This window comes from Canis aureus, chromosome 21 (genome assembly GCF_053574225.1).
Source record: "Canis aureus isolate CA01 chromosome 21, VMU_Caureus_v.1.0, whole genome shotgun sequence".
Lineage (NCBI taxonomy): Eukaryota > Metazoa > Chordata > Mammalia > Carnivora > Canidae > Canis > Canis aureus.
Window position 1 is genome coordinate 5,210,714 of NC_135631.1, and position 24,238 is coordinate 5,234,951.

At 52.2% G+C, this 24,238-nt stretch overlaps 1 protein-coding gene across 4 annotated transcripts in view; it reads right to left on the reverse strand.

Annotated features, from left to right (window-relative positions):
- Nucleotides 1-4,452: 4,452 nt before the first annotated feature.
- The window catches only part of SPTBN2 (spectrin beta, non-erythrocytic 2), a 38,560-nt gene continuing 18,774 nt past the window's right edge, over nucleotides 4,453-24,238 (reverse strand). For all 4 annotated transcript variants that reach the window (XM_077862562.1, XM_077862563.1, XM_077862560.1 and 1 more), the window contains 27 exons: nucleotides 23,915-24,073; nucleotides 23,290-23,592; nucleotides 22,075-22,228; nucleotides 20,955-21,825; nucleotides 19,504-19,641; nucleotides 18,391-19,147; nucleotides 17,364-17,566; nucleotides 16,939-17,029; nucleotides 16,563-16,709; nucleotides 13,916-14,179; nucleotides 12,481-12,705; nucleotides 12,072-12,161; nucleotides 11,469-11,729; nucleotides 11,249-11,379; nucleotides 10,807-11,011; nucleotides 9,921-10,295; nucleotides 8,996-9,240; nucleotides 8,756-8,894; nucleotides 8,430-8,514; nucleotides 7,954-8,150; nucleotides 7,461-7,603; nucleotides 7,294-7,369; nucleotides 7,160-7,210; nucleotides 6,717-6,937; nucleotides 6,222-6,395; nucleotides 5,636-5,678; nucleotides 4,453-5,312 (listed from right to left, as the gene is read on the reverse strand). In XM_077862562.1, coding sequence (XP_077718688.1) covers nucleotides 5,079-5,312; nucleotides 5,636-5,678; nucleotides 6,222-6,395; nucleotides 6,717-6,937; nucleotides 7,160-7,210; nucleotides 7,294-7,369; nucleotides 7,461-7,603; nucleotides 7,954-8,150; nucleotides 8,430-8,514; nucleotides 8,756-8,894; nucleotides 8,996-9,240; nucleotides 9,921-10,295; nucleotides 10,807-11,011; nucleotides 11,249-11,379; nucleotides 11,469-11,729; nucleotides 12,072-12,161; nucleotides 12,481-12,705; nucleotides 13,916-14,179; nucleotides 16,563-16,709; nucleotides 16,939-17,029; nucleotides 17,364-17,566; nucleotides 18,391-19,147; nucleotides 19,504-19,641; nucleotides 20,955-21,825; nucleotides 22,075-22,228; nucleotides 23,290-23,592; nucleotides 23,915-24,073 — 5,982 coding nt within the window. In that variant the 3' untranslated portion in view covers nucleotides 4,453-5,078. The remainder of the gene's footprint in view (nucleotides 5,313-5,635; nucleotides 5,679-6,221; nucleotides 6,396-6,716; nucleotides 6,938-7,159; nucleotides 7,211-7,293; nucleotides 7,370-7,460; nucleotides 7,604-7,953; nucleotides 8,151-8,429; nucleotides 8,515-8,755; nucleotides 8,895-8,995; nucleotides 9,241-9,920; nucleotides 10,296-10,806; nucleotides 11,012-11,248; nucleotides 11,380-11,468; nucleotides 11,730-12,071; nucleotides 12,162-12,480; nucleotides 12,706-13,915; nucleotides 14,180-16,562; nucleotides 16,710-16,938; nucleotides 17,030-17,363; nucleotides 17,567-18,390; nucleotides 19,148-19,503; nucleotides 19,642-20,954; nucleotides 21,826-22,074; nucleotides 22,229-23,289; nucleotides 23,593-23,914; nucleotides 24,074-24,238) is intronic.

Consider the following 24,238-nt stretch of genomic DNA (forward strand, 5'->3'; position numbering starts at 1 on the left):
CACTATTATTGTTTTCTATCTTGGGTTCCTTGCCTGTGTTCCAGGCCGGACTTCTTTGCAAAAGGAGTCTGAACCTGTGATGCCCACCTTCATACACTGTGTTTTGGGTTCTGCCCACCTCTCCCAATTCCCCAAATTTTCTGAGCTCATCAAAACTAATGTCCTTTTAACAGTTTTCACCCTTCTAAAGCTTTCGTTTTGTTCACTATCCATTTTCTCCCCTGTGTTTTTATGCTGTTCCTTCTCATTGTTGAGCATGGTTCCATCTCCTTCCTCCCATCTATTTTCCTACCCTTATCTATCCCCTTTGATCTCACCTCCCCTTATAGGCAACCATTCTGATAAGCTTAATGTGTATTATGCTTGTGTTCTTGCCAGACATTTCTTTTCAGTGTGCATTTGCTTTATCCATTTTTAAAAATGTTTTATTGTGGAAATTTTCAAAAAAGTCATATACAGAGAATGTCATGATAAACTTTTATGGACCCTTTACCCAGCATTGGCAGTTATCAATATTCTGCTGACCTTATTTATTCCCTGTACTTTTTTTTGGCTGGAGGCTTCTTTCTTTTCTTTTCTTTTCTTTTCTTTTCTTTTCTTTTCTTTTCTTTTCTTTTCTTTTCTTTCTTTCTTCTTTCTTCTTTCTTTTTTTTTTCTTTTTTTATTTGTCAGAGCACTAGCAGGGGGAGAGGCAGGCAGGAGAAGCCTGCTCCCCATGATCTGAGCTGAAGGCAGGCACTTAACCGACTGAGCCACCCAGGAGCCCCAACTGGAGTTTTTAAAAGCAAATCCCAGGCATAATGTCATTTCACCTATGAGGACTTCACCATCTACCTCTAATTAAAACATCAGGACTATGCTAATATTATCTAATCTATATTAAAAATTTCCCCTAGATTGTTGCATATGTGTCATTTTGCAGTTTTTAAAAAAGATTTTATTTGATAGAGCATAAGCAAGGGGAGTGGCAGAGGGAGAGGGAAGAAGCCGACTCCTGGCTGGGCAGGGAGACCAATGTAGGGCTCAATTCCAGGACCCAGAGGTTATGACCTGAGCCAAAGGCGGACGCTTAACTGACCAAGCCACTCAAGTGACCCTGTAGTTGGTTTCTTCTAATGCGGATCTAAACAAGGGTCATTGATTTCTTATAGGGGTAAATTATCTAAATGTTTATGCAAATTGTGTTGCATGGCTCATTGTTTTAGTTTTTTCACTAAGCACCTGTGTTGCTGTGTGTTCTCTTACCACTGGGTAAACTCCCTACTGTGCAACCACCATATTTTACCTATCTGACTCTACATATAGGAGACTCATGTTGCCTCCAACTCCCCACCACTATAAACAAATTTTAAATGCCATTAAAAGCATCAACAAATTGTTGATGTTACAATTAACGTCGTTAATTATATGTGCCCTACTGGATCCCTGTGAGAAACAGGGGTGGGGAGTGCATATAAATCCAGAGTGGAATTGCTAGGTTGCTGGGTCATAGGGTATACGTGGAACTAACTTTAAGTAGTGCCAGATTATTCTCTGGAGAAACCGTACCCTCCCACCCACAGCACGTGAGGGGTTCTCTATATCAATGATTCTGCCACTGTTGGACGCTGTCCAGTTTTCTAATTTCTATGAGTCTAATAGGTATAAAGTGATGCAGCGCTATTGCTTTAAGGATCTCTTCTGTGAATTTCCTGTTCATATCTTTTGTCATCTTTCTTAGTAGGTTGCAATCTCCTCTTTGTTGTTGATTTGCAGGATTTTCTTGTATATTCTACACATGGATCTTTTACTGGTTTCAAATATTTTGTCATTCCACTAAATTATTAACTTTGTCCATGGTGTCCTTCATTGGAAGAGAAATCCTTTTTTATGGAATCTAATATTTGTCTTAAAGTTTGTGCTTTTTCAGTTTTGTATAAGATAACCATTTCTACACCCCTGAGTGACAAATATATTCTCCTACATTTTCCTCTATTAACAGTCATGTTTTTACTGTTCACATTTAGGTCTGTAGTCAGTTTAAAGCACTGCCATCCTGGGGCACTTGGCTAGCTCAGTAGATGGAACATGTGACTCTCAATCTTGGGGTTGCGAGTTTGATCCCCACACCGGGTATAGAGATGTTAAGAAGATAAACAAAAGCAGTGCTGTCCAAACAGAAATATAAAAGGTCATCATCTATGTAATTTAAAATTTCCCAGTAAAGACATTTAAAAAGTAAAATGAAACAGCTAAAGTTCATTTTAATACTTTCAAAACCCAATAAAGCTAAAATATTTCAACATAAAATCAATATAAAAAGTATTAATAAAATATTTTGAATTCTTTTTCTCCTTTTCAGTTTTTTTTTTTTTTAAGATTTTATTTATTCATGAAAGACACAGAGAGAGGCAGAAACGCAGGCAGAGGGAGAAGCAGGCTCCCCCCGCAAGGAGCCTGATGCAGGACCCGATCCCAGATTCCGGAATCATGCCCTGAGCCATCCAGTCCTCTTCAGTTTTTGAAGTTGGTGAGCATTTCACACTTAAAGCACTCTTCACTTTGGACTGGCCACATTTCAAGTGCTTAGTAGCCACATATGGCTCATGGCTACTGCCATGGACAGTGCAGATCTAGAGTTCACCCTCAGAGGCAGTGTTTGGTAGGAAGGCAGATACATATTTGTCCAAATAATCTAAGTTTAGCTGTCCATATGTCTCATTACTGTGGTAACTGTGTATACTGTATTTTTGTGCTCTAATCTATCTTGTATCCCTCGCTGCTCTATTTCATTAAGTTTCTTTCTGGAACTTTTCTTCCACTCATATCTGAAGGTGTCTCTCAAGATTTATTTCCTGATCTTATTTCTATTTATCTTTTCTGTCTTGCCACCTAGATGATGCTCAAACCACATCTTCATGACTTCCCCATTCACAGTACAGAGATTGCATCCTGCTAGACTGTATTTTGCTGCCCTATTTTCATTCAACTTTTACATGTTAAAACGAGCAGTTCTTCATTAATTTCTTACTCCCATATACACTGCCTTTCTAAAATTTCCCATTATTGCTTCCCTTCCTAACTTCTATGCTTGCCACATTGGAGTTGTAAATACCCTGTTTCCCTGAGGACTCTAAAATGTATGACTTTTTCTTCCTTCACACAGTGGAGATTTTACAGTTGTACCTGAGAGGAACAAGGGAAGGTTGTAGTGCTGATGTATTATTCCATTTAGTCCCACAACAGATTGTTCCAGTTAACATTTGTCCAACATGTTTACCATAGAACACTTCTAAATTTGCTTTTCTTAAGAGAAAGAGAATTATTCTGTGGGCTGTTTGGTCTACCAGATCTCATGTTTGGAGACCATTCTGGGGCTGTGTTGTGCTACTCCCAGGCATGCACATACCTGACCCTGTCTTAGTCATGGCTGATGATGGTCAGGGGTCTACTCAGCCAGGGCTCTTGGCCAATTATACTAAGGATAGGGCTGCTTAGGGAGGGATTGAGGAGGTGGGTAAAATAGGTGATGCAGATTAAGGTGTGCTCCTAAGGAGCACTGGGTGATGTATGGAAGTGTTGAATCACTATATTGTATGCCTAAAACTAATATAACACTGTATGCTAACTATACTGGAATTGAAAGCAAAAAAATTACAGATAGGGCTGTTTCTCTGGAAAGATCTTCTCTGAGCCCTGAAATGGTTGGTCGTGTATTTATGGGAAACAATGAAAGAACAAAGATTTTCTTGTAGGAGACCACCAAGGCAATACCTTGATGTTTCCAATTGCCAAGCCAGAGAAAAGGGAGAAAGCTACCTACCCCTTTTTTATACTTCACCAGATCTAGAATATATTCTGTTGTGTTTGTGTGTGTTTATACACTTTGGATGTACCTTGTGGCTTCCCAGGTGATGCCATCCTATTGGTCGGTGGATCGGAGACCTTGCAACTTAACTGACCTCTGTCTGAACCCCCCTGATCCTCTCTATTGGGGAGGAGACAGAAGATGGGGTCAGTAATCACCCCCATGCGCTCCCTCCCTCTCCACTGTTGGGCTGAGCAGCGGCTGAGACTTGCTTGTGGCTTGAATTATTGAATTATCTTTCATTTTTGAAAATGGTCAAGAGAGTCATGAGTAAAGAAAGTTGTGTACCAGGGAAGTAGTTGTTCACTGCCTTTTAACATGAACAGTGCTTTTTAACATCATCCTGACCCATGGTGAACTTCTTTGGTCTAAAAGGAGGCTTGTCCTCTGTCAGCCCAGCAAACTGGAGGTCATTATCATGGGGAAATGAGACCAGGGGTAGGGAGGCTCTCAAAATAATGTGGTTCTTTGAGGGCTTAGAGGCTGGAGGGGGAGGGAGGGTGCAGAGTGGAAACCTGACATACAGGAGGCCAGAGCCAGAGGCAAGAATGTGGGGATAGGCAGGGAGGCTTGTGGTCAGGAAAGCAAAAGACACCCAGAAGCAGTACGAGAAGCTGAGCTGTTTAATCACCTCCTTGGCCAGACTCAAGGCTGTGGCTGCCCCTGAACAACTCACACCTGGAAGCCACTGAGCATCGCTAGAGACGGAGTGGCCACTTGAGTCAGAGGATGAGTTAGCATGGGAAGGGGAAACTTGGGCATCTCTGACTGGGTCATCTGGCAGTCCTGCCCCCGGGTCCTGCTTCAGCTCTGAGAGGTTCCTGGCTGGTCCCCAGGGGCAAGGAACCAAAGGGCGTGCCCTGGCTGCGGGGAGAGAATGACCTGAGGCAGGGCAGCCATTCCCACATGGCCTATGTCGAGGTGCAGCGCTGTCCGCACCAGGGTGAGGGTTGGGGTGGAGGGCTCGGGGGGAGACAAAAGAAGTTGGGAGATGGGAGTGGAATTGGGGGTTGCCTTGGTCCCACCACCAGTCTGGAATTAAATAGCAGAAGAGGAGCATTGCCTTTGGGAACACTGACTTATCCCCCGAGACAGTTCCTGGTGATGGGCTGACCTTGGCAACAGACCCTAGCAGCAGGCAGTTGTCCTGCCAAGAGGGTGGTCCCTGTTGACAGTCCCTGGCAGTTTCCTGAATAGAGGGAAGAAGCTGGCCTGGGAGTCTTGCCCCCAACTACTTGCTCTTCTTGAAAAAGCTGAAGCGTTTTTCTCTCTCTCGTTCTCTGCCATCCTTGCTGCGAAGTACAACAGGCCCCTCAGCCCCGACCGGTGATACTGGGGGCATGGTCATGGCCCGGGTCATGCCCCGTGTGGCACTGGGCACCGCTGGCTCTTCAGGCTCTCCAGAGGCAGAGGACGCGGTGGCAATGGCAGCATTCACCACCCGCAGCCATGAGCTCATCTCTGCCTGCAGAGGGCACAGAGAGACAAGTGGTTAGCTTCATGGCAGCTGTACTGAAGCTGTACTGAAGCTGGAAAGCCTACGAGAACAGGCAGACAAGTGACTGGACTACTTCACCTCACTGGAGAAAAAGACACCTTTTAAGATGGGGAACAGGTTTTTATGTGGCTTTCACAAACATCCAGGTGACACATCGTGAGCTATCTGATCACGAAGAATGAAACACTTCATCAAGGAAAAAGGAGAGGAAAGAAAGTGAATCTGTGACTGGAATGTTCTGGGAATGGCACAGAGAAATGGGAGCGTAGGAGGAGAAGGGGCCAGCTCACCTCATCCTTGGCCTGGAATAAATATTCTTTTCCATCCTGTAAGCTGTTGGGAGAAAGAAAAACCTCAGGGCAGGGCTGAGAATCTGGAATGGCTATAGCAGAGCTGAGAGCTCAGTTATCACCCTGAGACCAGGCTGCAGAACATGCCGCTCCAGCCCTCGGTGCCAGACCAGACATGTCCTGCACATTCTTCAGATTCCCAAACCCTTCCTGTTTGGCTGCTGAGGACCATGGCGAGCTCACCCCCACCTCAGGCCACGCCTCCTGCTCTGGCTGCTCACTAGCAGGCTGGGGCAGGCCCCTGGAGGTCCCCCAGCAGCAGGGGGTACCAGCACCCCACCTTCAGGTTTCCTACCCAGGATAATTTTTTTGCTGGATGTTGTCAGTGGTCAGGCCTGCATCTGGGAGCCCCAGCTCCCCTTACTGTAGATCCCAACCAGAACCCCTATACCTCTCCTTCATCTCTATCACTGGCCCCTCATGCCCAGCCCTCTAACTCTGTTCCCTCAGCTCCTAGCTCATGGCTCCCCCTACTTTGGGTCGCCTCCATCTCCCCTCCCATACCGAGGGCACCTTCCATTCCTACCCCAGCTTGAAGACATGTTTGCGCTTTCGATAATCAAAGGCGACGCTGCCTTGAGCCCTGGCCAGGCTGACAGGCACCTCTCCGTGGTATGGCACTCCCATGCTGGCTGCCTTTGAGTCCTTATAAAAGCCGAGGCTCCCACGCCGCAGGACGCAGTACACATTTTGCCAAGACCTGGGAGGGCCCATGGTGCCGGTGAGATGGGTGACTGGTATTTGAGGTGCCTGGAGCCCTGGGAGTACCTCGGGTGTCTGAGGCCTTCCAGGGCTGTTCCTGTTTCTGAGCTCGTCTTTTTTTTTTTTTTTTTTTTTTTTTTCTGAGCTCGTCTTTACCCGCTGCTGACCCTCACCTGAGGCCTACTCTTCTCCTGGGTCCTCCCCCTTTCCCAGAGGACCCTCCTCCTTACAGGGCACCTCTTCCCTGAGGTTCCAGGGAAGCTTCTTCAGAAGGCAGCAATGGGAGAGGCCACCAGTACTGTATGGCCAGGACCAGTACCTGTTGGCAGCTTTCTTGCCAAAGGCCTCCATCTCCTGTTTGCGACACAGCATCCCCTCCATCTGCTCCTGGGCAGAGAGCTCAGGGCCTCGGGGGGGCAAAGTGGCAACACGGGCTGACTCGGAGGACCTGCTCTGGGGCATCACAGGAGGGGCTGGGCCCCGCGTCCGGGTCTGCTTCTCTCCTCGTGGCCCATTGGCCTCGTCTCCTGTGCCAGACCCCTGTGGGGAAAGTGAGGAATGGTGTCAGTGTCACAGGAGAAGATGGGAGATCCCTAGCCTGAATGTCATAAAGCCAAAAGTCTAAAAGCTGGTTTTCCCACCCCCATGTTTCCTTTGGGCCCCTGCCCTCTCCTCTGCCTAGTATCACCACTACCTGGCTCCCACCCTCTTCATCCCTTCATCTCTGGGTGATTAACACCCACACCTCTGGGAGAAACTTACAGGTCCTTCTGGGAAGCTGCTCTGCTCAAGTCTCTGTTGTTCCAGCAGGGGCTACAAGGATAAGAAGCTGTAAGAAGATATGCAAGGTGGGAGCTAAGATTCTGATGGGGGTGCACAGGGGAGCAGGGGGCGACCTGTGGGGACTCGGCATCTGTGCAGACTCCATTAACACTGGCCTGCTGCGTGGGTGCTGGTGGCCGGGGGTGGGTTCTGGAACAGCAGAGAGAGAGACACAGAATGTTAGGCCCGGGATTGCTCAGACTCAGCCTCTTCCTCCTTCCCTGAGCGTCCCAGCTCTTACCTGTCCCAGGTGGCATCGGGAGCTGTCTGGCTGTCCACCAGGTCCCCTTCAGGCCGACGGGCTGTGGGCTCTGGAGCAGGGGGCTGTTTCCTCCGTTCTTCCTCCTCCTTCTTTCTTTTCCGTTCTTGCTCCTGCTCCTCCAGCTGTCAAAACATTCTGGGATCAGAGCATAGAAGGTCTCATTTAAGAGGACCAGGGCACTGGGGAAAGCTGAAATGCCTCAGCTCTAGCCTGATGAAATACAAAGGATGGAAAATATAATTCCAAAAGAAGGTGGGGATTTAGAGGCAATGAAGGAGATAGTGTCTCTTAGTGTCACCCAGGGCGGGTGGGGGGACTGATGGCTCCTGAAGCTGCGGTGACAATGGGTACTCTTGGCCCACATCTGGGAGATGTTGGCGCAGAGGGAAGAGAAGACACATCTTCTTCAAGCAGGAGTACCGGCCTGGGCAGTGGGAGGGAGCAGGCAGTCCTGCGGTCCTGTAGCCCTCACCGCTGTGAGCTTCTCCAGTGCGCTGAAACGCTCCTCCCAGGCCACTGCTGACTTCTGGAAGGCCTCATGCCGCTTGATGAGGCTCTCAACTTCATCGACTGTGCAACCCAGCTCAGCACTTCGCACCAGTGGCTCTTGGCTGCACAGCCAGGCCTCTGCCATACCTGCGTCTCTCCCAAATACAAGCACTTCCAAAACTGCAGGGGTTCGGGAGGGGTCACAGAGAAATGGCAGGTCAGAGCATCAGCAGGGCACTGTAGCCACAGTCCTTCAAGAACAGAGACATGAAGGAAGCTACTGCCCCAGAGCAGGAGCACAGGGCAGAGCCAGGCAGTGCCAAGGGTGGGCAACCTTGAGTTCCATGCCCAGGCTTCTTGGTCTTATGTACTCTGGAAACTCCAGTGTATGAGACCCCCAGCCCCTTCTCCCGAGGCCTGGTGCCCACAGCCAGCTCCCTGGCCCCCAGGGCAGCTCACCAAGCTGGAGCCAGTCCATCTTTTCCTGCCACTTGTCTGCTGTCTCCTGGCGCCGGGCCTGCAGCTGAGACAGCTTCTCTGAGATCTGGGGGGCAGAGACGTGAGTTAGCACCCAGTGGGACCTTTCCAGGGTCCCTGGAGGACTCACACAAGGAACTGGTGACTTCTGATTTCAGGAGGCAGATGGTTCTAGAGAAGAGTTGGAATGGGGAAATCCCTGAACAGCACTGAGGGGGAAGAGGTTTCTACAAAGGAAGAAAGAAAGGAAGGAGGGAGACTCATCCTCCCCTGTGAGGATGGCCTGGCTGCACCCACACCTCACCCACCTCCTCAGCTGCATAGTGGCTCCTGGCAAGCAGCCCCTGCCCCATGTCGATGCATGAGGAGAAGCGGTCGGCCCTGGCCTCTATCTCTGCCTTGATGCCTTGATGATTCTTGATGACCAGGTCTGCGGAGGACACATCCCTGGGGGGACAGAGACCATATTACTGCTGCTCACAACCCTGCCCCAGCCACCAGCCACCAGTCCACAACCCTTGGAGGCTGCTGAGCACCATAGGCCTCACCGGGGCCGCTCCTGAGCATCCATCTGCAGGTTCACCCCATCCATCCACAGCATCAGCTCCCGAACAGCCTTGAAGAAGCGGAACTTGTCCGTGGTGTCCAGTAGCAGCTGGCGGCGGGCAGCAGAGCTTCCTTGAAGCTGGGTCCAGGCCTCGGCCACAGCCTGCATGTGGCGGCCGATCTCCTCAGCCTTGTCTCCAGCATAGGCCTTCTGGAGTCGGTGGCCATCATCCTGTACCTGCTGGACCTGCGGGGCCCCAGCTCAGAGTGAGGTACAGCTGGGGGGACTCCGAGGAGCTGGAGTCTCCCCAGTCCTGGTCTCTGTTCTCTACCTCCTGTCGGTTTCATCCATCAGAGAAGCAGGAGGCAGAGCAGAGGGTGGGGTGCTGGGAAAAATGAAGGCTGGTGGCTAGCCTAAGCCTTGTCATACCCTTCCCAGCTAGGTCTCAACACGGGGCCTGCAGAGTCTAGGGGAGCAAGACTTTAAAGGGACTACTGGCCAGTTGAGCTTTCAGAGGACTGTCCAGGACACACAAGACCTCAAAGACTGCTGGAATGAGATTTTCAGCCAAGAAGGGGTAGTGGCTGATTGGGTTTAAATGATTGGAGGAAGAATCTACAACTGCTCAGTGTAGGTCTAGAGCTAAGCTGGGTGGGACCGCAGGCAGATTTTAGTACAATATGAAGACTCTAGTCATTGGGACCATCTGGAAATGTAGGGGGCCCTCGAGAAGTCTGGTCACTAAAGGTGTGGATGCTGTGGCTGGATATTCCTTGGCCAGAGATGTCACCCTGGAACCATTCTAACCTCATTCCTGAGTGTCCCTCCAGGATGGCATCCTCCTAGCATTTCTGAGTGCTCCCCCAAACTGTTTTCCGCAAAGTCTCCCCCTAGCCAGCCCCCATACCACCGTCTGTGGGTCAGACCTGGGCACTGAGGGCCTGGATGTCGTGCTCGAAGGCGCAGTGTCGGCGCTGCAGGGCTTCGGCCGCGTTGAGGTCCCTGCCGGTCCCGTCTGGAAGTTGCTGCTGTTTGTGCTGCACCCGTGCCAGGGCTTGGCGGGCCCCGTGCAGGAAGCGCTGCAGCTCATGTGCTGCTGCCAGCACCTGACCCCGAGTGTCTAGCAGCTCAAGCAGATCTGCCCAGGCCTCATTGAGACTGTCCTTCCATTCAGCCACAGTGGCCCGGGCGGCATGGCCCCCAGCAATGAGACCGTTGGCCAGGGCGTTGGCACCATCCACGCGCTCCTGACCGATGGTACTCGTGTCCCGGGAAAACTCTCGGAATTTGTCCCGGAGCATCTGGAGGAGGAAACAGTCACATGGACTGGATGGTGCTGTGATGCCGATGGATGTGGTCCCTGCCTGATGGGGGAGTCTTCTTGCCCCAGACCGAGAAGCCACTTCTCTCCCTGGGCCATGTGGGCCAAAACAGGTTTCTTCTGCAGAGCAACTGGCTTCCATTTACCCCAGATGTGACTGATGCCCCCGGCCCCTGGCCAAAACACTGGTCTTCAGACAAGGATACCCTAACTGTGGTTCATATATCTACACGAATAATGACAGTCCAAGCCCCCAAACTGTGCAAGGAAACCTTAAGTTCCCTGTGTTGGAAAAGAATGATTGGAAATTTTCTTTTTGCCCACGTCTCCGAGCAGCCCCATGACCTCCTTTCTGCACAGTTGTTCAAATACCCAAGGACAGCTCCTGCTCAGCCTGCTTTTGTGCCCCCCCTTGCTGGGGCCCTGGCCTCCCACTGGGTCCCCTACTCCTCCCAGAGCTGCTCTGCCCCTGGCGTCCACCCCACACTCACGGTCACGTGCTCGTAGTCCTGGCCCAGCTCATGGGATGCTGCCACCACCTCACGCTCCTGGATCCACTGCTCCAGGTCGTCTAGCTCGCGCCGGAGCTGGCACAGCCGCAGGTGCTCCTGCAGGCGCTCCCGCCGCTCTCCAGCCAGCTCTTTGAGGCTGGCATATAGCTTGTCCACTTGGGCTTGGCGGATCGAAATCCGTGTGCTGCAGGAGCAGGGGAGGTACCACAGGACTTAGGATGCCGTGCTGGGATCCCTAGCCTATTCCATAGAGTCCTGCCCCTCGGGCCCCCCAACTACTTGCCAGGTCTCTGCCTCTCCAGCTCTCTAGACATCTGTGTACACGTGTTGTACCAAAGGCTCCACAGTCCCTGCACCACCCCAGAACCGGCTCCCATCTCCCCCAGGGGCTGTTCCACTCTCTGTTGCCTACTATATTCACCTCTCTGGGTGGTTGTGGTCAATCATGTCTTGGCTGCTGACTGCCAGCTGGTGGATGGTCTGAGCATAGTCAGCCAGGGCTTGCTCCAGCACCTGATGCTTCTTTACCTCTGCTTGGGCGCTGAGCTCATCCTGGGGATGACAGTGGGCATTGGGCAGTAGGGCAGGGGTGGGGTGGGGGAGCAGCAGCCACACAGCCTGAGCTCTGCCCTGCCGCTCACCTTGGCTTTCTCCTGGCCCATCATGTGTAACTCCTGCTCGCCCATCCAGGCCTCCGCCTCGGCGGCATCGCGGTAGAACTGCTGGGCCCGCAGGGCCTCCTCCAGCCGCTTGCCTCGAAGCTCCAGCTCACGGCTCAGGTGTTTCCACATCTCTTGGAGCTCAGCCAGCTCCGGGCCTGCCGCTGCCGCGCCCACAGCACGCTGCCGCTCTGTTAGGTCTGCGATCCGAGGCTCATGGCCCTGTATCTCCTTCTGCAGGGTCTGTCCCCAACAGCAGACGAGGACAGTCTGACAGGGGACCCTTCATCCTACCCTCCCCCTTACACCCACTCAACATCCGGCCCCTCAGTTCGCACTTCTCTTTCTTCCCTATTCCTCCTCCCATGTCTTTCCGTGGCCTAAGGTTGTTAGGCCTTCGATCCACCTGATCTGCTACAATGGAAACCCACCCTCCAGCAGTGAGGGTAGGCCAACCACTGATGGGTAGGATCACACATAGCCTCAAGGGAAGCCAGAGAAACCCCAGGTTTTAAAAGAAAAAACAAACTTCTGAGTCTGGGAGGCTCTTGAGATCTTTTCTTTTGCCTTTAGCTTCAGCCTCACCTGGTTTTTCTTCATGAGAAGCTGGACACTGGGCAGGTCCTTGCCATGTTCCATGGAGCTAGCCATGGGTAGCCGCTCTGTCACCCACAACTGGATGAGAGAGGGGGCGGTCAGTGGAGATCCAGAGGGCAAAGCAAGAGTAGGAATAGACAATGGGGAGGCCTGGGGGGAGAGGTTTTCTAGGGCTCCTGGAACATGTGTGCTGGGAATAGTCATCTCTATTGATAGGGTGAAGGGACCTAGGGGGCATCCCCAAGAATCCCTTGAGGGTCTACTTTCAGTGCCAAAGGGAAGAGAAAACAGACCACTGCTGGCATCTCCCCAGCCTCTAGGAGGGAGACTGGAAAGCAAATGTCAGGGAGTAATTTGCCATGATCACAACTCTACCCCATCCAGACTGGTGACTCACAATCTCATCCTCCACATCCCGGTGGAACTGGTGCTGCTCGCGAGAGGCTTGTAGGCGCTGACAGCGCTCCTTCATGGGCTGGCACAGGGCTCGGAACTTCTCCTCCACAGCCCTGGAGGTCCTCTCCACCTCCCCCGCACCCTGGTCCTCCTGGGCCAGTGCTGTCGCCTGGGCCTGGATAGCCTCCACCTCCTTCTCTCGCACAGCCATTTCCCGTTCCAGCATCTGTGACCCAGGAGGAAGGAGATGTCATCAGCGCGCAGCTGCCTTCGAACTCAGAGGAGACTCCAGTCTTTATGAGCCAATCAAGATTTCTTATCCCTGGGGTTTGCCTTAGAGAGAGCATATCCTCATGGCCTACCTCAGTGGATCTCAAACTTTAATATATGTAAGAGTCCAGGGGGGTGTGATAGCCAGGCCAGTTATCAGTTTACTGTCTCTCGGTCCCAAATTCAGATGTACCTGGGTTCAGGTACATCTTAGCCTGTTTGAGACATTGCAACTGAACACTGTCAAGGGTTCATTGCCAGCTGGTGCAATGCCAGGCCTTGTGAGTAGAGGACACTAGAAGGACACCACAATCCAGGATTGTGGAAGGTGCTATTTATGGTTCCAGTGTGCCTTTCTTCCTGCTCCTGAGGTAAAACTGCCTATGGTGTGTAGGAAATCCAGTGGCTCTCACCCTCTGGCAAGTTTTGCTGACATCCCAGTGGCAACTTCCTACAGGTCAGTTTTGGCCTGCCAGCTTTAGACCTGCTTGGTCCCATGATACCCCAGCAAAGTTCTATAGCATCCAGCAGGCCTCGGCCCTCTTCAATGAGGTCCTGAAACTCAACCTTGGGGTTGGGTGGGGGGAGGGTATCTTGTTCCTCCTGGGGTACCCCTCCACAGCCCTAGAGGTAGTAGCTGATCCCTACATTTGCTATTTCTGTGCTCTTTACAGCAGGGATCAGCAAAGCCTGCTTGTTTTTGTAAATATAGTTTTATTAGCAATAGCCACACCTATTACACATAATTTTACACATCGCCTATGGCTGCTTTTACCCTACAAGAACAGAGTTGAATAGTTGTAACAGAGATCGTATAGCCTACAAAGGCTGAAATGCTACTGTCTGGCCCTTTGTAGAAAAATGTTTTCTGGTCTCTGCTTTCAATTTCTCTTTAGCCTTTTGGTAGTTAAACACCTTTTACTGATTGATACTTTTTATTAAATTTTCCTTGTTCAAGTTAAAGTATGGGTTCTGTCTCCTGACTACTTTGACTGATACACACTCCTAGGGGTGCTGCTACGGTGGCCCATGGACGTGGCCTTGAGAAATACCGGTAAAGATGTTGTCTGGGAGACCTTAGAATGACCTCCCCAACCCCAAGAGCTACAGACCCCCTACTCCTTTCTGCTGCAGTTCAGCAGCCCCATCCCAGGCCCACCGGGCACCTGTTGCTTCTTGAGCAGGATGTTGACACTGGTGAGGTCCTTGCCATAGTCGTCAGAGTGTAGCTGGGCCTGCAGGCTCTCCAGCCAGCTCTCCAGGGCTGAGCAGCTCTGGGCAAACAGCTCGGCTCGGTTGGCATCGAAGAGGCTGCGGGCCTTGGCTTGAGTGGTGCTCTCCAGCCTGTCCCAGCGCTTGTGGAGGTCCTCTAGCTTCTCGGACACCAGGGCTTTCAGCTCAGGCTTCTCAAGGGTCAGTTCCCGCCCCTCCTGGGAGGTGGGATGAAGAAGGTGGCAGTGTCAGAATTAGGTACCACTGAATTTTACGGGTCAGTGGCAGACCAGGGGCTAAAAGGAACCTGAGGTGTAGGCATTAATTCCAAGTTCTTGTGTACTCTCCACAGCACACTTTTCTCAAAGGTTCCCCCCTACTCTAAACTGACTCCCCCATCCCTCCAATGCAGAGTCCACCCTACTTGTTCAAGCCCCAGCTCAAATCTCATTTCAACCACAAAGAAGCCACAGAGACCTTTCCTATTTGGGGCTCCCTCACACCTATGGCTTCTGGGGTGATGCCACACATGGTCTTGTGTATCCATCCTCTCTTGTTTGTCAGCAAGTCACCCCTCACCTGAGTTATGTACATACGCAAGTCCCACACGTTCTCCTCACTCCTGGCCTTTTGTTTGAGGACTTTTGTTGCCAGGGAGATGAGGGAAGCATGGTCTCTTGACCTGTATGCCAGGCAGACTGGGAGTGCCTGATACTTACTGCCCCAGGAAGCAGCCCTCAACCAGTGACAGGCTGGGAGCTGGAGGACAAATGCTCTGCATCCTCATGCCTTGGTTGAGATGTCACTGATGCATGTTCTGCACAGTCTCCCATGGTGCCTCATTAGGACTGAGTGCCAGTTGCTCACTGGGGTGCCTGGCATGGCAGTGTAACCATTATTGAATGCCTTGCCTTTCCATCCCAGCTTCCCACTTCCGTACTGGTGTTTTCTTTCTTTTTTTTTTTTTAAGATTTTATTTATTTATTCATGAGAGAGAGAGAGAAGGCACAGACACAGGCAGAGGGAGAAGCAGGCCCCATGCAGGGAGCCCGACGTGGGACTCAATCCCGGGTCTCCAGGATCAGGCCCTGGACCCAAGGTGGCGCTAAACCGCTGAGCCACCCGGGCTGCCCCATACTGGTGTTTTCTATGGCCATCGCTCATAGGTAGGTGACCTGCACTGAAAACCTTGCTTCAGGGTCTGCTTCTAGGAGAACACAAACCAAGGCGCTGCCTTGAGGCCATTTTGGGTATGGCTGCCAGGATGAAGAGGGTCAGAGTCTAACACTGCTTGGGTAACTTCAGGAACCTTTAGCACAATCCATGTGTCAATGTACAGTCCTTACATGTGATCAAGGCTTGTCCTGACCTGCCCGATCAGGCTTTTCCCACCATTCCTTCCTTTCCACATTCTGTGTTCCTGCCAGACTGACTTACCCCCTTGTTCCCATATAGGCACCTTGGGTTTCCTGTTTGCTCTGTTTGCCCTACCCAGAAACATCTTTCCTCTACTATCTCTGCTTGTCAAATCCTACTCATCCTCCATGGACTGCTCTGGAGGCTCCTACCTCTAGGATTCCTGTACCTCCTCCTCTCTCATTGCAAAAAAGTTTTGTTGGCACATAGCTTTACTGGCACATACAGAGGAGGGCCCAGGCTTTATCAAGCCCTCTCTTGCTGCATTTGTCAGATTCTGCTTTGGATATAATTTAGGTATTTGCAGATGTCTCATTCCCTGGCTGTCGTGTCTGTCATTCCTCAAGGGTGGAGCTCACAATGGAATTGCCTTCATTTCCCCTCTCAGTGACTCATCCAATGCTTTGCATATAGTAGCACCAAGTAAGTATTTGCTGAACAAATGGAAACACTGGATATACCCTGGTCTCCTCCTCTCCTCAACCGTCATGCCCTTGAGGGAAGGAAAGTGTCTTTTTATGTGCCTCGCAGTACCTACCAGAGTGCTGAGCACACAGATTGTCACCCGGGGAATACTTACTGAGTTGAAATAAAGTTTCACCTATGCTCAGCTCCAGAGGAAGTGGTGGGTTTGGTGACCAAGGACCAGGAACAATAAGACTCAAGAGCAAGGGTTGGCAAACTGTGCTCTGCGGGGCAAAAACAGCCCCCACTTGTTTTTATAAATAAAGTTTTATTGGAATGCAGCTACACTCAATCATTATGTATTCTCTATGGCTGCTTTTGCACTACAATGGCAGAATTGAACAGTCATAGCAGAAACTGTATGGCCCGTAAAGCTGAAAATATTTACCATCTGGCCCTTTGCAGAAGTTTGCTGATGCCTGCTGAAAAGTGTCCTTCTGCTCTGGACACAGGGATAATGATGGTGTTGGCCCAAAGCAGCAGTCTGGCACCCTATTAATTTGTACTTGCTCAAGGTTCTGTAGTTACTGTCTCATAGTCCTAAGACTTTTGTTCCCCAGACCATAAGTTTCCATCTTGGAGGTTTGGCACTAAAGACCCCATGACCTCTAGCCCCAAAAGAACCAGAGCCTGAAGCCAGGGTCCTCCCCTGCACTGTGGCCAGGATCCTGTCCAGGGGAGCCCCTAGGGCTCTCTTGCTGCTAATTTCACATCACTCACCTTATCTACCTTATCCAACCAGTCTTTGTTGGCGGCCAGCTCAGCCATGAACGCCTGGTGCTTCTGCCACTTCGTGTGCAGGTTGCGGGCTTCATCGTAGGACACATCCTGGGCTGTCAGCATCTTCTCATCAATCCAGAGCTTCAGCTGAGTCAAGCATAGAGCAAGGATGAGAAGGGCAGAGAGCACTGCATATGCAGTGAAGCATAAGGGGGTGAAGGGAGCGAGGGGAATGGTGGATGTGGGGAGAAGCCATGCAAGGGTCCACTTAAGTAATACTACAACAGACTTATTCTATGCTCAGAAAGCTGGGGCATGTTAGTAAGGGGATGGCTAGGGAATGTCGGAGGGGACATGGAGGAACCAAGAGCCTCACCTCGTGACAGTCTTGTAGGAAATGTTGCTGCTCGCGGTTGTCCCGAAGACGGCCCAAAAGCTGCTGCACTGCTTCTTGATTCTTCTTGTGTCTGTAATGACAGTCCCTTGTGAGACCCGCGAACCTGCTGTCAAAGGGTTATTACCCTCTAACTAATCGAGAAAGCCACACAGGAATTCTGGTATCCAGCAACCAACTATGCCAGCGGACTTCATCTCCCCTGGCGTGGGGGAGGCTCAGCTCCCCAGCTCATGGCTTAGTCCCATTCTGACCACTAAGTTTTTCCACCTCTACTTTTTGTCAGTCCCCATCGCCATCCATCTGCCCATGCTGCACTATCCAGCTGCTTCATCAGTAAAACAGGCCACACTGTTCTCACTCACTTCCCTGTCGGAGCTCTCCTCTACCCGCTGTGTTTATCATACCTCCTCTCAATGGAGTCAGCCTTCTCCTGGATCTTCTCGGCATGGATGTTGCCCTCAGATACCAGCTGGCGTCCAGCCTCCAGCAGGCCGCGGATCCGCTCTCCATTGGCATCCATGGTGCTCATGAAATCTTCCAGTTTTTTTATGGCGGCATCAGCAGCTTGGAGTGTCCCCGGCATCTCCGTGTGGGACAAAACATATTCCTGTGTGGGAGGAGAGCACTTGTGTACCTTTCAGAAGGGATCTACCATATTGGACATGAAGGCCAGCTGAGGATGGGAGAGTGGACGGTCTGGCTCTGAAGACAACATGTGGGGGGTGGGAATAGGGTGGGGGAGGGTGCTTGATTATCTGCAGGCTCACGAAGTAACAAGAGAGCTGGGCAAGAGGACCTTAACAGCCCAAACCCTGTTCCCTCTTCTTCCTGGCCACTGATTTAACAGTTATATGACAGGTCAGGTTTTCTATTTCTTCTCAAGTCAGTTATATTTACACCTCTTTAAAAAACATTCTGTTAAAAAAAAAAGGGCGAGGGGGATCCCTGGGTGGCTCAGTGGTTTAGTGCCTGCCTTCAGCCCAGGGCGTGATCCCGGAGTCCCAGAGTCCTGGGATTGAGTCCCACATCGGGCTCCCTGCATGGAGCCTGCTTCTCCCTCTGCCTGTGTCTCTGCCTCTCTCTCTCTCTCTCTCTGTCTCTTGTGAATAAATAAAATCTTTAAAAAATAAAAATAAAAAAACATTCTGTTAAATCCATTTCTTTTTTTAAGTAAGCTCTACACTCAACATGGACCTTAAATTCATGACCCTGAGATCAAGAGTCACATGTTCTACTGACTGAGCCAGGCACCTTTATCTTTTTTTTTTTTTACTCCCTTATTTTTCTAATATGTTCTCCCAGTCCACCAGTCCATCTTGGTTCCTCAATTGCCCGCTGCCATTTCCTCCCCATCCACTTCTGTCCTCCACACTTCCCTGTCCCTGGTTCCCTCTTCTTCCTGGGTGGGACTGCGTGTCCCTGGGCTCTCACCTGGCTGCTGAGCACGCCCTCGGCCTGGCGAGCATCCCGCAGGAAGCCTTGGAAGCCGTGGGCCTGGGCCAGCCGGCCTTGCCGGCTCTCCCACATGCGGCCCAGCTCCTCCCAGCCGGTTCCCAGGGCTTCGAGTCGCTGCCTTAGGAAGAGGCACTGCGGATCAGCCTGGTCCCGGGTCACCTCCTCACCCAGGGCCCGCAGCCGGCTGTACTCGCCCCGGGCCCGCTCCACCTCTCCCCGCAGGGCTGCATGTTGGGCCAGGAGGGCCTCTGCCTCAGGCAGGGTGGCTGGCCCTTCTTCAGAGGCCACAGAGGTCTGCGTGCGACCGAGCCATGCCTGGAAGTCATCTAAGCTGCGCAGGAAGTCCTGCAGCCGCCGCGCCTCACCCAGTGACTCTTCTCGGCGTCGCATGGTGGCCCGTAGGTCTTCCCAGCCAGCTTGTACCTCTCCAAGCCGGGCATTGATGGCAGAGGCTTGGGCAGGGTGGCCAGTGGCCAGGGCATTTGCCTCTCGAGTCAGCTCGCCCACCCGGGCGGCGATGGCCTCCAGGTCCCTCTCGGTGCCGGCCAGCTTCCGCTGCAGTGCCAGCACCCCAGCTAGGTCGTTGCCCAGGCCCTGGGTGGACTCGATGACCTTGGTCTTCTCTCTCATCCAGGCCTGGGTCTCTGTGCACTCTAAGTGGTAGTTCTGGATGCTCAGGGCTGACATCAGGGCTGCCTTCTTGCCGTCTGCCAGGGTCCGAAACTGCTGCCACCTGAGAGTGGAGGGAGGGTCTGGTGTCCGGAGCTGCTCAGTTTCCCTGCGCTGTCCAGGTATGTATGGAGGCTTCTTCCCTGCCTCCCCCTTCTCTGGTATATTCTACCACCTGCTTCTGCTGTTAAAGAGGCTGCTCCCTGCTCATTCTCCCTTGACTCCTTGATTACTCCCTGTCTAGGTACAAGCCTTTTTGGACTACCCCCTTTTGTTTCTTTCCTCATTTCCCACCTTTGCCCCCACAACGTATTCCAGACAGCCTGCTTTCCCTGTTTTTAGTCTCCATACCATGCCCTGGAGAACTTCCTTCTGGCTGCCATCCCTGCATCTTTTCTAGGTTACCCTCCCCAGCCCCACCTGTGGTTGAGCTGCTTCTGGGTATTGACAATGCTGTCCTTGCCCGGGGGGCTGGCTTTCAGCAACTGCTCTGCAATGTCATTTACAGCAGTAATCCGTGCTGCGAGGGCGTTCATCTCAGGCTCCAGGGTCTCGAACCTGAGCAGGTAGAAGAGGCGGCCATGAATCACAGGAGCCGTGATGCACCAGCCCTCCTCCCCTAGAGGCCTAGGGAAACCTCTCTGTCAACGTGAGGCTGATTGGTAGGAGCCTCTGCACATCTTAAACTACAAGGTCTATGGGATCTATGGGTCAAGTGGGGAGCCCCAACTCCCCCCAGACAAGTAGAAAAACAACCATCTCTTGAGTTAACTCAAGAAGATGGTGGAAGTTTAATATTAGGAACAGTTCCACAAGCCAGACTCATTCCTGGCCCAGCGCCCTATTCTTTATCAGAACCTCCCTATTCCTCCTGGGATTGACCTCTTAGCTGCCTACCTGGGACCCATCCTACTACCATGTGCTAAAAATGAATTGGTGACCAAAAATATTTGAGCAATGAGCATGTGAAGTATAACTTCTGTGATATTCCCACAGTTGGCATATGCTTTCTGTAAGGGCCAGATAGCAAATATTTTAGGCTGTGTGGGCCATAAGGTCCCTGTCATGAGTATTTAGCTCTGCTGTTGTGGTGCAGAAGCAGCCAGGGATGATATGTAAATGAATGAGCCTGGCTCTGTCCCAATAAGGATTAAAAAAAAAAAAAAAAAAAAGGCAGCAGACTGGATTTGGCCCCAGAACTATAGTTTGTTGATGCCTGTCACAGGATATCTTGAAAACTTAAAAAAAAAAAAATATATATATATATATTTTTAAAACCACCAGGAAATTTGACTGTAGAACAAGTAATAGATGATATCAAGGAATCACTAATTTTGTTCTATGCGATAATTAATGGTATTGTGGTTCTATAAGAAAAATGTCCTTTCTAAGTGATTTTAATATGCTTCATTCTGTAAATAAAGCCACTTTATGAGGTTAATCAGCGTATCTGTCTAAAGGTTTATAACATCAAAGCCTCAGCTATTTTAAGTCCACACACGCAATTAAAAAATGATTTACTATATTTGAGAATACTTCATATTTCTTAGAGGATGCATCCTAGAGAATATAGAAGTTAGATGGTAATATGCCGGATTTGCTAATTTTTAAAATGAAAAATGATCAAATTATAGCAAAATACTGACAATTACTGAATCCGGATGCTGAGTATATAGGAGTTTGTTTTATCTTTTCTCCTTTTGAGTATGCTTAACATTTTTCATTAAAGCAAAAAAAAAAAAAAATAAACAACAGTCAACTGTTAAGACTCAAAGGGTTGTAGCAAGAGCAGGCAGTTGTTGGCAGGGCCCACCACGCATAGGAAACTCCCCCATTCCTCCCCACCCCCAGGGAGTCTGCAGGGCGCCTACCTTTGCTGCACCACCTCCAGGTCTTCCAGGCGCTCAGGCAGGGCCAGCCCATTAAGCCACTGCTCCTTCTCCTCCACCCACAGCCCACAGGCCCCTGCCTCGCTGAGCATGGTGTAGAGGGCCAGGGCTGCTTCCAGGGCCCGTGCTCGCTCGCCTGCCCGGGCCTGCAGCTCCTTATAGTGCCGCTCCAGGCTAGGCACCCGGCCCTGCACCTCTGGTGTGCGGCTCAGTGCAGCAGGCAGGGCCACGGCCTGATCCCGCAGGGCATCCAGGGCTGGCCGGTGGCTTCGGATCTCCTCCTCCAGGGCCCGATGCTGTCGGGCCAGGGCCTGTGTGGAGAACTCATCATGCCCCAGCTCGGGGCTGGACACGAGGCGCAGTGCGTCCACCAGCCAGGCCTCCATGTCGTTGGCATCTGCCTGGAACTGGTAGAGACTGGCGGCCTGGGCAAGCCGCTGGGCGCGCTCCTCTGCCAGAGCCTCCAGCCGCTCCCACTGGGCCTGCAGCTCAGCCATGCGGGTGGCAGCCTGGCGGGCTCCCGGATGGCCCTCTGCGACTAACTGCTGGCCCTGTTCCAGCGTAAGCTTCAAGGGCCCCTGGCGGCCGCTCATCTCACCCCGCAGGGCTGTGTGTTTGTTGAGCAGGCGGAGGACGCCAGTCAGGTCCCGGCCAGTTTCTGCTGAAGCCAGCAGATGCTGCTGCTCCCGAACCCAGGCCTCGGCCTCACCCACCTCCCAGAGGAACCGCCAGAGGCGCCGGGACTCCTCCAAACGGGCCCGTCGGGCCGCTGCTAACTCACACAGTGCCTCATAGCTCTGCTCCAGGGAAGCCACCCGCTCTGTCACCAGCTGCGGGTCACATGGTTTGTACTCTGAAAAGTTCAGGGTGGAGGGTTGAGCACTGTAACCCAGCCATCCTGCCGCCCCTTACCTACTCCTGGCAATGAATCTCCACCGGCTCCTTAGGCCTCCCTCCCTAATGCTGTCACCTACCATCCACCCATCATCCTTCCTGTCCTCAGTTTGCCCAGTCTGGCTGCTTCAGTTCTCAATGTTCTCCTTCCTAGCACCACCACCCACCCACCCTGCCCCACTCCCCAGCTCCTTCCCCCAGTGTTCACCTTTCCCTGGGTCACAGAAGCGCAGCGCAGAGGCACTGACAGCCCGCACCCTCTCAGCCTGCACAGCGATGTCTGCTTCTACCAGCTCGTGCAGCTGCAGCAGGTCCTCCACTCCAGCCAGATGCTTGCCCAGGTCCTGAGACTGCAGCCGGCCCTGCCAAGACAGCCGACATGCCTGTGTCCCTTGGAGGCCCCCCAGGTTCCCTCCTCACCGAGTTTCTTTCAGCCCCATCACACACCTGGGCTAACTTGGCTCCCTTTCCCTGGATCTGCTGCACCTTCCAATCTCCAGGTGCTGCACCTCCCAACCTCCAGATGAGCACACCTGCTCCTGTCTGGCAGCCTGAACTCACACGTGCAGTGACACCCCAGTTCTGTCCTGGCACCCCGGCCACTTTGTACTTAGCCTCTCCCCTCCTGTGGAACCACTGATTCTCTTACTAAATCTTGCTCCTGAAATCTCCATTCTGACTTATCTTCTCGGCCTCAGAATTACCACGGTTCAGTCTCCAGCACATCCAGTGTCTCTCCTGACCCACCCCTACCCCCATTCCGGGCCGAGATCACTGCACAGACTCTAACTGGCCCCTCAACCTCTACTCTGGCTCTCCATGATTCTCCTTCACATCGTGGTCACATGTCTCTCCTTTCCAAACCTTCTGATCACTCTCAGTGCTCCATGTGACTCTGAACAAGGACCCAAACCCCTGAGCAGGCCCAGAAGGCCCTGGGTGAGCTGGCTGCTCCCACCTTTACCTCATCCACTGCCTTTCCTGTTTGTGCAGTACTACTGGTGTGCAGTACTACTGGCCCTCCTGCCTATGCTGAACACAGCATGCCTATGCAGGCCCAGAGCTGTTCCTTCTTCCCGAGACATTCCCTGCTCAAATCTCCCCGCGCTGGCTCCCTGTGTTAGTCTGCATTTTCTCAGAGGCCTTCCTGGATCACTTCACCATGGGGCCCTGTTCAGTTTCTTGTAGGCTTTAAGTCCACCTGCTATTTTGTTTTTTTGATAAGCCCACGGGTTTCCTCATCAGCCCCCTCCTGCTAGAATTTGAGCCCTGCAAGCACAGGGCCCTGTTTGCTCTGTGTATCTGAACTGGGATCAGGGCCCTGCACTGAGACTACTGCCACCAAGATGCGCCAAGGGAATGAAAATCCCCCCAGTTGCACTCCCACAGTCCTGTTCGTCTTCACCCCCTCATCCTGCGTTACCTTCATCTCTTCCATCCAGTCCATGAGGTAGAGCAGGTCCTGAAACACCTTCTGCAGCTCCAGGTTGAGGAGGAGCCGCTCCCGCCGGGCTGCCACCATCTGCCGCAGGAAGTCCCAGAGCCGCGCCACGTTGTGCTGGCGTGCCGCAATGCGCTTGATGTCATGGTAGCGCTCGGCGGCCAGCTCTGCGGCCACCGCATCCACGGCTTGCACCCTGCCGCTGTAGGCCACGATGTCCGTCTCGATGGCCTCGTGCTTCCGCACTGCTGCCTCGACGGCTGCCAGTTCCAGGCCAAAGTTGTCCTGGAGCAGAGAGCCGGCCAGGGAAGTGGAGGAGCCCAGGCACCCTCTCTGCCCGTTTGCCCCTTCTCTCCAGAGAGCTTCCGCTGCATGATGCCAACTCCACAAGGTGGCTCTGTTTCCTCCCTACCCTGTCCCATCCTGTCTCACTAACCCTTTCTCCTGTTCAAGCCTCTGGCCCCTGGTTCCAGGGACTCTTGGTCTTCTGATCTGTATGATGGAATTCTCATTTCATTAGCTTTCTGTCTTGCCAGGCACCTAATCTACCGCTCTTTCCTATTTCTCCTGCCTGTCCTGCACAGGCCAAGAGCCCCCCATGTTCTACCTGGGACACAAGGCGCTGGTTCTCGCTCAGCCAGGTCTCCCGCATGGCGGCTTTGCGGTCGAAGCGGGCGGCCAGCTGCTCCAGCTTCTCCTGGCGGATCAGCTCGGTGCGCAGGGCCAGCTCGCGCTCATGCTCAGCTTTCTCCAGCCGCTCCCAAGCCTATGAGGTGAGGACAGGATTGGTACTAAAGAATTGGGCTCAGGAAGTGAGGGTGGGGAGGGGTCACGGGGACCGGGGCATGCGATTAGTCCCAGGGAAGTCTAGTGGATCTGTGGAATGTGGTCAGTTAAGACGCTAGTGCATGGAAGTATGAGACATGGACAG